Genomic DNA, 15,570 nt, shown 5'->3' on the forward strand with positions numbered 1-15,570 from the left:
GGGCCATGGACATTAAACATATTTTTATCGTGAGACATACATGTTGTCTACTGCACGTACTCATGCAGAACTGTATTGAATACCAACATATTTTATCTTTTCAATTCAGCATACAGAAATCACCAAATGTATTGGGGCCCTTCTAGTAAAATGGAAAGTTGGGTCTTAAAATATGTGGTTGTTGATCTTCAGTTGTATGTATTCGTTGAGGATAAATGCTTCAAGAGTTTCATAAACATTTAACGACCACATTATTTACTTACGAGCAATAAAATAGCATTTATATACCCAGGAAAGCATCATAGCGTCTCAAGGCTAATTTTTATCGGGGTGTTTGAACAGTGCCATTTAAGAATATTTTGTATGTTGAAGGAAACCAGAGTACCTGGAGAAACCCACCTACTGTATATGAAAACACGTAGTTGGCTTTTGCAACCAATTGTATTCGTAATAAAGGTTTTGTGGGTTAGATTGCGTAAGTATAAATGTGTCCTTAAACCGCCACCACCCGACACAGCCAATTAATAAGGTTCATGACGTACACAAAACTAATTAGTTACTACTTCAGAACACCATCGAGCATCATCGGACGATTTTGCCAAAATTCTGATAAAATCGCCCGATGATGCTGGATGTAATTACTAGCAGGACGTCGTACTCAGAATGTAAATGTTGTGCATTTACTCTCCAACCCACACTGCTGGACTGCAATAGTGACTAATTGGCACGTTTTATAATACAGTACAGGTTTTTTTGTTGGGTTAGATAGCTAAATATAAATGTATCGTTAAACCGGCTACCATCCGACACAGCCAATTAGTAAGGTTTGTCAACAAGATGATGCCGGTTGTAGTTACTGGCGAAACGTCGTACTCAAAATGTAAATGTTGTGGATTTTCTCTCCAACACACCGGTGTGCTGTGAGAGTAACGGAATTGGCATGTTCTGTTTACGTAATAAAGCTTACTAATTGGCTGTTTTGGGTGGTAGATGGTTTTAACGACACATTTATATTTACGCGACCTAACCCAATAAACCTGTATTATGGATGATATCGGTGGCGAAAGCCTATGTGTTAAATTGGCTCGTTTTGTTTACGTGACAAACCTTACTAATTGGCTGTTTTGGGTGGTGGTGGGTTAACGACACATTCGTACTCACGCGATCTATCCCAAAAAAAACTTTCTTGTGAATACGTGAAAACAATAACACTGAAATGTCCGCTAAGAGACGTTCACGAACCGACTTGTTGTACTGCCATCATCTAGCCACTTTGAAACCCAGTGGGTTTCACCAACATTTGTGTGATCCCACAATCCTCGTTTCACATTTTTGGATCGCAAGCATTCGCCACCACACATCTGTTTAGAATATTCCGTAGTGGTGTTTTTATTCTCACGGAACTTACAATGCCTTGTGGCAATGATTCTTCAATTTTCTCCGCAAGAATACACACTGGAATACCATTTCAAGTGGTAATTTTAACCCAAAGCGGGGTCATGCTGACCAGGCTTCAAATCTGGATGATAAACCGCTCATGTGCATCAGCTGGGTTTCACACAATTTAAAACGAATGCGAATACCTTATTAAGTCATCGACAATCGAATGTGAGGACATTTGATTACCTTTGTGCTGTGATTGGTCACCATTTTAATCATACAAAACCACAAGTCAGAAAAGATGTTCATTAAGAGTATAAGCAATATATTCTCGTGATATAATGTAACACAAAAAACTGCTATCGTTTTAACTTATTGCTCATTCATATTTGCAGTGTATAGACTTGACTTCGAAATGGAAAATCACAAGTGTGAGGTTATTTGATTTCATATCTGGGGCAGCTGTACGAGGAGCCGTGGTGAATGCAACGTGATTTTCGCCAGTCTGCCAGCGATCGTGATGAAATGCAAATGCTTTACTCGAATATTCCAACAAATCTTGCTGCCTTGGCTCACAAGCCCTCATGCATGAAATCGATTCTTCTTTATACCTCCGATTAGCACGGTTGGCTATGCCCGATGCGAAAGAAATTCAACATACACACAGAAAGGGGCATCTCAGAATAATTTTCATGAAAAAGTATTTTGACTAAAATACATTATTTTGCACTTTTCTGTCTAGACATGCTGCAAGCAATATTTTGACTAGAATGCATAATCATCCACTCTGCTCTCTAGAAAGATGCTTCAAGGAATATTATTTACAAACGTTCACGAGGGTGAGCCTTGTAACTTGAACGGACCAAAGTAAAACTCTGGCCTGCACACAACGGTTTGCTGCTATATACTGTATTTACGTAAAGTCACGTAGAATGGAAATAATAAAATAATAATAAAACATAATAAAAATAACCTGAGGACGGCTGCTTGCGTTGTGGCCGAAACGTCGTGAAAATTATTTTACAGGTTCTCCACCTGAGGACGGCTGCTTGCGTTGTGGCCGAAACGTCGTGAGAATTATTTTATTATGTTTTATTATTATTTTATTATTTCCATTCTACGTGACTTTACCGAAAGAACCAAGAAGATGAATCCCTGCAGTCACGAAAGCTTTAAATCGAAATGTATTTACGTGCTTATATATAGTACACGGTTAGGGGTGGATTGTTGCTTCGGTGGTTAACCATTGCACTATGAACCCAGCGACCCGAGTTCAATTCCTGCCGATGACTAACGTCAATGGTGACGTGCCATCTCTGCCGGTTGAGGCGCCCCCGCCTTTTAACAACCAGTGCCGACCAGTGTGGTGACGTGTGATCGAATCCATCCCCGTGAATGGCAGGGTGTGGGGAGACCTTCATCCAGTGGTAGATTGACATTGAGTTGTAAGTTAGATTTGTAATGCATTGTGGTCGTGCATGAGGCTATATGAGCTCCAGCTCACTCAGAAACCGCCTCGTCGTTTTTTTACATTGACTTTAGCTACACAGCACTGGGGACAAATTGTACATCTGTTAGCAAAGCTAAAAATAAGTAATAAAACTGCTCCATATTTGTTACCAACATGCTGTCAATAGACAGCTGAGCTTAAGGTAAAAGTACTGCATAACACGGGTTACGTAAGCTATTTCGAATTCCTGACGTGTGTTACAGAGTGAAAATTAGACACTTGTGGAGTGTATATTCTTAGTTTTTTTTCGGTAAAGTCACGTAGGTAAAAAATTAAAATTAATAAAAGTAAAATAAAAATAACGTTTCGGAGGCAACACAAGCGTCCGACTCTTGATGCAGCAGCTTGATGCAAGCTGCTGCATCAAGCAGTCGTGCTGTGACGGTTCCACCTGAAGACGGACGTTGCCTCCGAAACGTCGTGATTTTTATTTTATTTGTATTTTACTTTTATTATTTTAAATTTTTTACCTACGTGACTTTACCGAAAAAACCTAAGAATATGAATCCTTGCAGTCACGAAAGCTTCAAATCTAGACTTGTGGAGTGTTTGGCAATTCATGGCAATTACGCAGTATAATTATGTTTTTATTTTAAGTACAGTCCCTTGTCAATGCACTGCTGGATGAGGGCCTCCCCCACTCCGCGTCAGTCCTGGCAGCTTGTTTCACCATACTTCAACGCCGGTCAGTCTGGGTTTGTGAAAGGTGGTGGCCAAGGATAAATTATTTTTTGCTTTATTTTATTTTTCTACCCACGTGACTTTACCGAAAGAACCAAAGAGTATGGATTCCTGCAGTCACGAAAGCTTCAAATCAATTTCACGGTGAAGAGCGATAACAACTGCCCCCCTGTCCCCCAAATGATGACATTACAATTTAATCGTATAAAAAAACTTTGTAATATTTCTGTAGGTGTAAATTGAACACAGAAACAATCAGGCCATTTATGGGACAGCTACACTGAGGTTGTATGAGGCTAGGCACAAAGTACATATCATAAGGGGAGCTAGGCGAGGAGATATGCTCAACTAAATACCATATTGAGCCGAACCACCGATGACATCTATAGTCCTGCATAGCACGCATATCTGCGTTGCAACAGGGGAGCGGTGGCACAGTGGTTGTAGCACTGACCTATGAACTCAGCCGTTTGAGCTCGATCCCTGCCTACGGCTAACTTTAGTGTAGACAGGGCAGCACCCTTCACACACCCGCACTGACCAACATCGTGAAGTATAGTCAAACAACCCCTTGACCTACATGGCGTTCATCCAGCGTTTGATATAGAGGCTGTCAATTATTGTGCTGGGTATCTGTCGCGTAACAAGTTTGTAGTCAAAGGATTATGAAGATGTGCAGCCTAGAATCGAATAAATTACCATGTTTGATCCCCTCCCTCTTAACTTCCAGCCCTCTGCCGTGGATGACTAAACAAAATCCGCCATTTGTTCAATGATTTATACACCCTCTAACGAATGCCTTATCTGTTGCAAGCGCCCAAATGAAACCTATCAAAGCACTCGAGTAATGTCCCTGAGGGAGAGAGGTAAAGAGTAAGCGCAGTGGTTAGCGCACTAAACTATGAACCCGGCATCCCTGCGTTCGATTCCCGGTCGTGGTTTAACAACAGTGGATGGTGATTTCTGAACTGATACTTCGGTAAACGCCTTCAAAAGCCACTTGCTGACCAGCGTGTTGGAAGAGAGGTCAAACAACCACCATTGGCCGACATGTTGTGGGGAGGCCTTCATCCAGCTATGGGTTAACAAAGGGCTTCACATTATTAATTCTGTAATGCTTTGATTCTTCAGGGCAACAGCTCTCAGTTTGTTTAAATGAGCGCCAAGGTGTTTTGTTTCTGTGAGCTGAGAAGATGCATGTTCATGACTATGTTTGTGTAGGAAGATTCTGTACTGAACGTTGGTGAAAAAGCTAACTGCTCGGTTAATGTATTACAATATACGATATTGCATTTTGACAAGAGGAAATGTGCGTTGACTGAACCATAAGTTATTCTGATTGAATACAGCACTAAACATTAATAATGTAGATGTATAGTTTACTGTATATAATGTACTGGAATTTTAAAATAATTCTGTTAGTAGGAGTGTATTTTCAAAAGTATCCTAAGTTGACTCGCTATGGGATATACGGTTACTGGACACCTGTGAAAAAGAGCTGCATATCTCATCGGATTCCTCCAGTATAAATAAATATTCATATTTTGATAAGCAATGCATCCTTGTTGTGTAACGGATATTTATATATTACTCAGACTCCAATGGGATCTGCTCTGTTGGTGAATTTGTACTCGTGCTTGCTGCATGGATTGCGACACTCTGTAGAGCACAAGAGAGATGCGCCTATCGTGTGAATGCAAGCACTTTTACGAGGATATCATTTAAATATCTATATATATCTATCTAAATCAGTTCAAGCCTCCCGTAAATTCCGCTGGTCTGTGGTTCCTCGCACCTCTCAATCGTTCTCTCTCTTCGAGAGCGAGCGAATATTGTGCTGCGTGTTACAAGTTGAAATTATAATTTATTATTGTTATTATTATACCAATGACCGTATTAACCTCGAGACAGAAAGTTAAAGGGTATGTATGTTGAATTTCTTTCGCACCGTACGTAGCCAACCGTGCTAATCGGAGGTGCGGGGAAGGACAACAAACTAAACACAACAATAAACAAATGCAATACATGTAGAGGGTTTTTCAAATGTTTTATGATCTGATGACTGCCGTGTGCATGAGAATGCCAATGTTAAGAGGTGGCACCCACAGATGGCAGTGTGGCAAGTAGGTTGCTGGTTGCCTAAGTAGTTTATTGTTGTGCAGTATTTGAGTGTCATGCCCTTTTGCATACCATATGGGTTTTCCCCAGGGACTCGTGTTTATTCCCACGTGAAATATTCTCATCTAATTAATGTTATATTGTAATCCAGGATACTCCTGAAAAGGACTCCTTGAGAATTAGTGTGGTTTTCTTGAACCAACTAAACATTTGGTGACAGTAACTTTCTTTATTGCGCTACAATACACATGTAGACATTGTGCAACATTGGAATACCGTTTATAAAGAGTACTTCTTTACATTGTAATGTGTTCAGAAGAAGATGAATGTGACCACATTCCTTTACAGTATATTATATTATCATAATTATCAGAACAACTTAAAAAAAATGGCAACTCTAAAATTAGACGGCAGATCCATCAAGGCTATTTTAATATCCATAGCTGTCTGGCAATTCGTGGGTGCTGTGATTGATTCTAAAGACATCTGAGAGGCAGCGTGGTCCTCATGGCCAAACCAAGATCAGATGTGTGAAGGAGTAGGACGTGAATGAATGTGGGCATTTAGTCAATAGCCCTTTTCCCAACATGTCCTCAGTGCACTTTACAAAGGGAAAGTTTAATGAAAACATCACCGCTATGAATATGGCATGTTTATGACAACAACTGCCCAATTAGTCTTGCTGGATTCTTGAATTGTTTGCGTAATAATTACGGTAGTCGCCTATATTTTTCACATCGTAATTATATTTCACGTTTGCAGGGACTGCAGATGAATCTTGCACGTCTCGTTTGTAATTTCCTACTCATACAGCTGTATCCCACCAGCCTGTTGTTTGTTTTTGTTCTTGAAAAGCCAAAAAATAAAAACTGATCTTCAAAGTATAGATTTTAAATGTTAAACACATCTAAAAGTATTATGTATAAACGCAAAACAGTGTTATGCATGATGCGGTGACCAAAATGTTATTGGACAAATCGTTAGACCAATAGTTCATCTGTGTATTGCACTCTCTCTGTGTCTTTCCCTATCATTCACTCGCAGCAAAGCGACACACTAACACTGAAATATTAATGCTTCTCCTGTCACACGCCTATCTGGAAACACATGGCTGCAATTTTTTTTACAACAAAAATACCAACGGCAGTGGAACGCATTCGAGTGTTGCAAGCCTAAATGGCATAATTGAGAAAATATTGGTTCATATTGAAAAACAAACAGATCTCACCAGCTCCAATTTCAGCACACTGCACTTTGAGAACAGCGAAAACTCTGTGAGCACTGGCGGGAATTGGAGCTGACTGAAAATGTGTAGTGTATACCGTATCATATACTGCATATGTGCGTTGGAGCAGCGATTCAATCAGTGTGTTGTGTAGTTAGCGTGCTGTGCTACGAACCCAGAGAACCGAGTTCACCTCCTGACCACGGCTATGATTAAATTAATGCCATGTGATATCAGAACCGGTCCAGCCATCCCTCACTTTCACTAACCCGCACTGACTAGCGTGGTGAAGTATGATATAAAAAAAAACATAAGACTTCCATTGCATAGGGAGGCATTGATATATTGGTGGATTGAGAAGTGGCTGGATGTTTTCATTCCCACTTGATATATCTCATCATATCCTGTGTACGTCTTTACGTCTGTCCTTTGCATTTTCCATTTTATGAAAGCTTTGCTCTGAAAAGACAATACAATGATTTTGCTACGAATCACGTGAATATGTGTATGTGTGCCCACATCTGGTATTGTTTTGTACTGTATAAAAAGGCATTGTTGTTATTACATGTGTTTGTGTTACTGCGTTGGCAGTGGTGCAACAGCACAATAAATAAATAAGTAATATTAAAAATAACTTTTTTTAAACACGCTTTTATTAAATGTACTAGCAATGGCAGAACTCCACGACTCCAGGAAGTGGCACCGAAGCTTGCTATAACAATAGGGACCGTGGCCAATTACAGCCAACGTCAGTTGACCGTGGACAATTAGACCCAAGCCGAAATATAACATATAAAAAAGAATGTTTAAACATATAGATTTTTTATGATATAATATAGTATTGTCATTAGTATGGCATAAGTATACCAAGTTTGCAGTTGATACCACATTGGGAAGTGGGTTAAAATGTAGTTAAAAGATTTGAGGATACAACAACGACAACAACAGACAGAGTGAGTTAAAAGAAAACGTGTAATAAACACACATGATGAGCTGGCATTGACTGTAAGGTGTCTTGTCGCTGTAGCGATATTTCCCCAAGCTACCTTGTCTACCACGAAGTGACCTGTAGATTCGAAATTAAACTCTGCTTTCAGGAGTTTGTCTACATCTCATTGTTGCCGTGTTATAAAATAATGTTTATAAAATATGTGCGCAATTAGAGTAAATATAATTGCACCAAAAAATGACAAAAACACACTTAATTCCATTAATCGGAAAAACACTCGAAACTGTTGTCAATAAAAGTACCCTAAGGAGAGAAACATTTATACTATAAGAGGTGAGCGACCTTTTGGACATTGACCCTTCTTTATTGCAGAGAGATCAAACAAGAAAGATGTCAAGAAAGACAACTGCTCAAAACATTGCCCGTCATATATTTGTTCCCACTCTGTAGCGTAGTGTTACGTATAATTGTGATTAATGTACTCGTGTTTTTTTAATACTTGATGATTTAATGGAATGATATTAACATACACGCTACGTTGTAATTCCGTGTCCCATACATGCCAATGAGATGTTCAGTGCTCTGGAATTGGCTTGCTGTGTTAACGCACGTCAGAAGCATGCAGAGTTCACTTTTGGATACGCAGGTGAACAGTGGAGGACATCAGGACAAGTATCTTGGGCCAATACCGTACTGGACCTTATAGGTAAGATAACGATTACATTAATAACAATTACATTAATAACGGTTACCTTGCACCTCCGATTAGCACGGTTGGCTACGTACGGTGCAAAAGAAGTTCAACATACGGTACATAGACTATACTCTTAGGTTTTTTCGGTAAAGTCACGTAGGTAAAAAATAAAATTAAAATTAATAAAAGTAATAATATAAATAAAATAATAAATCACGACGTTTCGGAGGCAACACAAGTCTCCGTCATCGGGTGGGACCGTGACAGCTAGATTTACTGTATCAAGTGACTTTACCGAAAAAAAGCCTAAGAGTTGTGAATCCTTGCAGTCACGAAAGCTTCAAATCTAGAATTAGGTACATAGACTCCCATAGAGACCCATAGACCCATTTCTTTAGAATTGATTTTTGTGTTTAGTTTGTTCTTCCCCTGCACCTCCGATTAGCACGGTTGACTACGTACGGTGCGAAAGTTCTACATACATACAACAAGTTATTGCAAATCAGAGCTTCAAAGATTAGAAAATTAATCAAATGTGTACATGTGTAATCTCACACACGTGCCATGTAGAGAGGCATACACCCATTCAATCGCTAACACGCACCCTTAGTTGACATCCATACAGCCAATAGTTGACACACCTGTGCGTGCACACCACCACTAACATCTGTAGTCGACGGTCGTGCACTCAGGGAGACACGGAGACAAAGATCCCCCGTATAGCCTTAACACACTGTTGGAGCAAGTGCTGTGAAGTCCGGACTGCACATGAGGTGGATGGGTTCCCAGAACCACACCCGACCGCCTTTGTCTCCCCAGTGGCTATGTTTACACACCGCGCCATATTCTCCTTTGAGGATGAATCGACCTAGAGGAGTGTCTGGGAACGGTTCAGATCATATAATCCTCACCGGTGTTGGCCCGTGAGCAACCGCTGCACTACCGATGAATGGGGTTACACGCACGTGCACTCACGCGCACACACGCGCACGAACGCTCACGCACGCGCACACACGCTCACGCACGCGCACACACGCTCACGCACGCGCACTCACGCACGTGCACGCGCACTCACGCACGCTCACGCACACACGCGCACACACGCTCACGCACGCGCACACACGCTCACGCACGCGCACACACGCTCACGCACGCGCACTCACGCACGTGCACGCGCACTCACGCACGCTCACGCACACACGCGCACACGCGCTCACCTGTAGGCGAGGGTCATGCACTCGAAGAGGCGCGTGAGCGACGCGTCGATGGCCAGGTAGTGGGACGCGCTGCGCGGTCCGAAGCGGTAGGTGCGGCACGTCTGGCGGTCCACCGTGTCGAAGTCGTAGCGGCGGCGCGTGGACGCGTCGCGGTGCGGCGCCGACACCATGAAGTGGCCGCTGTGGATGATCTGCGAGGTCCTCTCCGCGCGGGGTTCTTTCGTGCCGGACCCCGGCGTGGGTCGCATACCGACCCCACCGCCGCCGCCGCCGCTGCTGCTGTTGGCAGTGATGTTGGTGGTGGTGGTGATGGTGATGCCGGCGAACAGCTGATCCTCATCCTCGTCGTCGTCGTCTTCGTCGACGCAGGGAGACGAGGTCACCGCCTCGTCCAGGTCCGACTCGGACTCGTCGGCACTGGGTTCCTGCACCTCCACGGCGGCTTCACGGCCCGTGCCGCGAGCCAGCAGATCCGAGAGCGCCTTGGCAGTCATCGTTGAATGTTCCCCCCTAACAGCCCATTTATTATGCACTGTATACAAAGTGCGTTTGATTGTTTAGATGCACACGTCGAAGTTCTCTTCCATTGAAACGTCCAGGTGATGGTAGATAGATTTTAGCAAAGCGTGAATAATTCCCCCCACCCCCCCCCCCCCCCAAAAAAATTATAATTTTGAAACGTCCAGCTGATTACAAACAACGTCCGAATTAATTGTATATCCCCACCACCCCACCACCAACAAAAAGATTTTCTCTTCAGAAGACCGACGGATGACAGATGCTAAACCCGAACGACGCCACGACTCTTGACTCTGAATTTTCCATCAGGACAGCACGTTCTTTAAATGGAACTCGTGTCCTCCCCGCAGGTTTGACGCCGCCAGAGGGATTACTGATTGACTAAAGAGATGATTACCTGCCTGCACCACAGCCCGAAGGCCAACCATGCATTCCCCCTTGTTTGACAACACTGTAGGCCCGGTTTAACCATTAACCCGAGACTCTCCACGCACGCATTGACCACACCGTGGCGATCACATTTATAAACAGCCGAGCGCAGTTGCACCACGCGCTGGTTGAACAGACTTTGGAAGAGCGCATGCAGAAGCTATTAATATATAAGAGGTGGGAAGCTGACCCATGTCGCTCCATTACAGGGCTTGGAGGGGGCGGAGGGAAGCGAAAAGGCATGTTCAACCAAACCTCGCATCGATTTTGCCCGCTCTGCGCCGTGTCATTGTGCCGCAATTGTATCCAAATCATGCAATAGCACGCTGTTAAGCGTGATTACGTGCGAACAACCCTGCAATTCCCCAAAATAAAGTAACCTCATGGCCATCGCCAATGCCCATCCTGCACGTCAAAGCCCGTGCGTGTGCGTTAACGCGTGTTTGCATCTCCCGATATATAGGAACGCAAAATAAAAGCTGACGCTTAGGGCTCCAAGTAGGTTAAGAGGGCCTGGATTCATTAAAAAATATATGTGTGTGAACGAAATATTAATGCAATAAGTATGTTTGAATAATTTTAAACTACAAACGAATTAATCACTATCTCACAGCTATCGTGTCTGAATCTTTCATCGCACACCATTTGTTTTTCTTGTCTACGTTTGTTAAATTTCACTTCATCTCTGTCACTGCATCTCCACTTATTTTCTCTCATCTCGCGGTATCTCTTTCCCTTGCTCAGGGCTCCGAATGGACCAGCACAATCGCTGCTGGTATATTCGTGTACAATAATAGTCTGTGATTGTTCGGAATGCCTGAATTTAATGCGGCATGCTCATGCGATTCAAGCACAACTGTTCACCCAAGTAAAAACAAAAATCCATCTAAAATCTAGAGATGAATTTGATTTTTTAAAGACATCTCAGACAATCTGATTATCAGCCACGGCCAATCCAATACTGGATGCAGGCCTCAATCGTCAATTAAGGGGGAAGAAGATAGCGTGTGGCCGTAGCTCACTCAGCACGTTGGTCAATGCGAGTTGGTGAAGATAACCTGACCCCATAAGACCTCCTACCCCCCTAATAATGTTCCACAGTCCTGAAAACAGCTCACAATATCTTGGTGACCACCAACCAGCATGTCTATCCTGAAGAAACGTAACTCGAAGCTGACCGTTGATTTAAGACAGGAGACGTAACAGTTTTTTTAAAATTTATTTTAGAATTGGCATTAGGTTCCTGAAGTGTACGCGTCCAGAAGTGGCCACGGTTTCACGTCCACAAACAACCGAAATTGTCCTTGTTAAGTAACCTTGAGGCTATCGACAAAAAGATGCCACATCTTGTCCAAGCGCATGTCATAAAACACGCGCATTATGCACCAGCGGGAACACGCGATATAGCGGCGGGCGCTTTCACAGCGAATGAAATCGCAAAAACAAAAACACGGTGTTACATCGCCTAAATTAAGCACAATGACCACGGGCACGGTATATGATACACGTATCCCAAATATAACACTTCTACCCAGTATAGTAACAAAATAGACGGGTCGCGTTAATCACGCGCATCAAACCGCATGGAACAAAGCGGTTGTGTTATTTCACTTAATGAATATTGCAAAGCTGGCAGATGTATAATTAGTGATGGGATACGCGTAACTATTTCAATTGATTGTTTAAATACTGACGCAGAATCTCAAAATGTATGTGCAACGCAAACGAGAAATATAACGCCGAGGTGAAAGGGGAACATCTGGAGAGGAACAACAAACACTAACCAATTTAGGGACATCGGCCAAAGGAACCACGACAAACAGAACATTCAAAACCCAAAGAAACGATACAAACCAAGGACATCGAGTCCAGTAACGATTCACATTTTAATCCAAGCCACAAATCCTCCCCCCGCACCGTCACTCGGCACCCACAACATCTCAAATGCACACAGGAAACAGCGTTAGAATGTATTGTTGTGTATCATATCTGCATCCCTGTACTCTATACGTTGTGGCACCCTCTGTCGGTCAGATTGCTGTTATGTTTTGATGGCTTATGGATGCATCAAAGCCAAATGACGCCTTCACCAGCAGCTTGCAACAAACGTTTCCCGACAGAGGACATATTGCGAATATGCAGTACATGGGATTGGGCGGATGACACGGTGGTAATACTATATAAATGATTAATTAATTTCGTGTTCATCACCCCACTTTAAACCACTGGCCACCACTGTATGTGGGCACAGGCGCGCACAAAGGTCAGTCAGTAACGGTGCTAAATTCATCAGCTGTGCACGGATCCTCTCACAGACTACAGATGAGTGGGGGCATCATCCAATCGTCTACTGCTCTTCACAGGAGACGTTGTTCGTGTTCTTGTGCCTGGTCGAGATAGCTCCAGTTCGTGAGGTTTGCTTAGCAGCAGCGGAACTTCCAAGTGATATTTGAATTCATCGATAACTTATTATGACCAGTGTGGTCAGCTACGGTAAAAAAAACAATCCCATTAAACCGACACGGTATGTAGAGAGAGAGAGGCCTCATCCAGCTGTGGATTTTCCAGCGGTGTAAATATTATTACTTTTGTAGTATGATTGTTTACTTCACTGCGTCTCGTGACTTTTTCCCAGGAGGGTCCTGCCAAGTTTTTGCAACAGAGGGCGATGGTTGCCATGCATATAGTAATTCTAAATGAGTAACTTTACTGGTATTTTTTTTTTCTAATTTAGTCAATTTCGACTATGACGCTGTCACACAATGTGAACGGCATTCGGCCGCTCTGTTTGGAACTGTGAACCTCTGCAGCAAGCGGTGAACGTGCTACCGCTGGGCCATGTCACTACCCATGTTAGTTTATTAAGAGAACATGTGGTGCAGCGTTGCGGATATAACACTGGCCCGTGTGATCTGAATAGTCTCATTGCTATGTGTGTGAACGTGGAGAAAAACACAGTACTGTCCTCGAATACCGGTGTCCTGATGTGCCTTTGACTGATGGGGACTGACGAATGCTAGCCAGCAAATAAAGTACACATATCTACACTTTCACAGGTCACCATTTGAGGTCCATATCACGGCTTTTCTGAAAACATGTTTGGGCAAGAGTGTCAAAACCATTTTCCTTTACTTGCTGGGGAATAAATAACCCCACAAAATAAATCACTGAACATTCAGGGTAAACATCCCCCAGGGTGAACAGAATATTTTATCCGAGGCAAGTTTAAGATTCTTATGAGCTGCACTCGTGACTTATCTTGTTGCTGAAAATATATGGCCATATTCACCAGCTGTTAAAACACACCTCACAATGCTGCAGTGTGTGATTGACTTTGGAATCCCATTATCCCTTGTGGGCTGTTTTGCTTTCATGTGATATACATTTGACTTTTGTCTCTAATGCCTGCCTCCAACATGTGTTTTTAGTTATATTATAGGCCAATGCAAGTGTCGGTCATATGTTTTTAGTTATATTATAGGCCAATGCAAGTGTCGGTCAATCCAACATAACTGAGCCAGCAGAAATTTAAAATCTATCGCCATATATTGCAGTGGCACCTAGGAATGTGTCTGTTCGTGACACCAACATTCCTGGTATGTGACAAGATGTGCCAGCTGTGAAACTCCCAAAGTACTATAACTAGAATGCCATCTGGCAGTAGGGCAGTCGTTGACACCCATTATAACCTTTGGTCATGAGACACTCTTCTTTTGGACCGTGGAGTGTTTTAAATTACAGTACTTGATTAACTGCAGACACCTGATTTGTTGATAAGTTGGTAAACAATAAATATAACAAATAAGCTGCCAATGGTCTAATGCATATCTTCACATTTGTTATGCTTTGTGAGACATCAATTGACTCACCAACATATATCCAAGGTAAGAAATAATTATTCACAGTCAATTTGACGTAAATAACACTACTTAGCAAGTGAAACATTGTGATGTTAGGATGCCATTTTTGACACGTTTTATTTTTAACAATTGGACATTTTTTTATTTTCAATGCCTAATTTAACCATTTAATGAGTACGGGGTAGGGTATTTTTGTAACAATACAAATTGTATATATTACCATACTGAGTACATTTGAAAAGTGATAATTTGTGACTATTACTGTATTGTGTTCGTGTCAATGTGCTCATGTTTTTCGTTGAAAATATTAATTTCTGCACGGGTTTTCACCTGTAAATAAAATACAATTTCACATTTAAATTTGATAGCACAATGCGTTTTGTTGAAATAACGGCATATTGTAAAACCCGTATAATGGATAATCTGAAGTGAACCAATTGTCATAAAAACGGCAACATTAGCATGAAAGGTGAATGTTAAACATTGTGCTATGAATTATCCCGCGCAGGCACCGCCACCGCGTGCGCAGTGGCCACCTTTCGCGCGGGGTCCTCACCAACCCCCCCTCCCAACCCCCTCCCGCCCCTTGTTTATTTTTCTAGTTTGCATAAACGAGCGCAGCCGATTTCCACCAACTCGATTGGTCAAGGCGTTGCGGGTCACGCGCTGCCTCGGCCAATAGCGGCGTCTCTTCGCCCGACGACCGCGCGCGTCCGAGCTGGGAAATACAAAGCGGAGGCGGGTGTGAGGGTGGGGGTTCAGTGGGAGGGGCCGGGGGTGAGTGGGAGGGGCCGGAGATGAGTGGGAGGGGCCGGGGGTGAGTGGGAGGGGCCGGGGATGAGTGGGAGAGGCGGGGTGAGTGGGAGGGGTGGGGGTGAGTGGGAGGGGTGGAGCTTGAGTGGGAGGGGCGGCGGTAAGTAGGAGGAGGGGTGAGTGGAAGGGCGGGGTGAGTGGGAGGGGCGGGTGTGAGTGGTGGGGTGTAAGGGGC

At 43.1% G+C, this 15,570-nt stretch overlaps 1 protein-coding gene across 1 annotated transcript in view; it reads right to left on the reverse strand.

Annotated features, from left to right (window-relative positions):
• The window catches only part of LOC133348476 (MLX-interacting protein-like), a 56,211-nt gene extending 45,794 nt beyond the window's left edge, over positions 1–10,417 (reverse strand). Inside the window, 1 exon segment of the mRNA XM_061561306.1 lies at positions 9,775–10,417. Coding sequence (XP_061417290.1) covers positions 9,775–10,268 — 494 coding nt within the window. The 5' untranslated portion in view covers positions 10,269–10,417.
• Between the last annotated feature and the right edge of the window lie 5,153 nt (positions 10,418–15,570).

The sequence above is a fragment of the Lethenteron reissneri genome, chromosome 27 (assembly GCF_015708825.2).
Source record: "Lethenteron reissneri isolate LAM-NWPU_2019-01 chromosome 27, ASM1570882v1, whole genome shotgun sequence".
NCBI lineage: Eukaryota > Metazoa > Chordata > Hyperoartia > Petromyzontiformes > Petromyzontidae > Lethenteron > Lethenteron reissneri.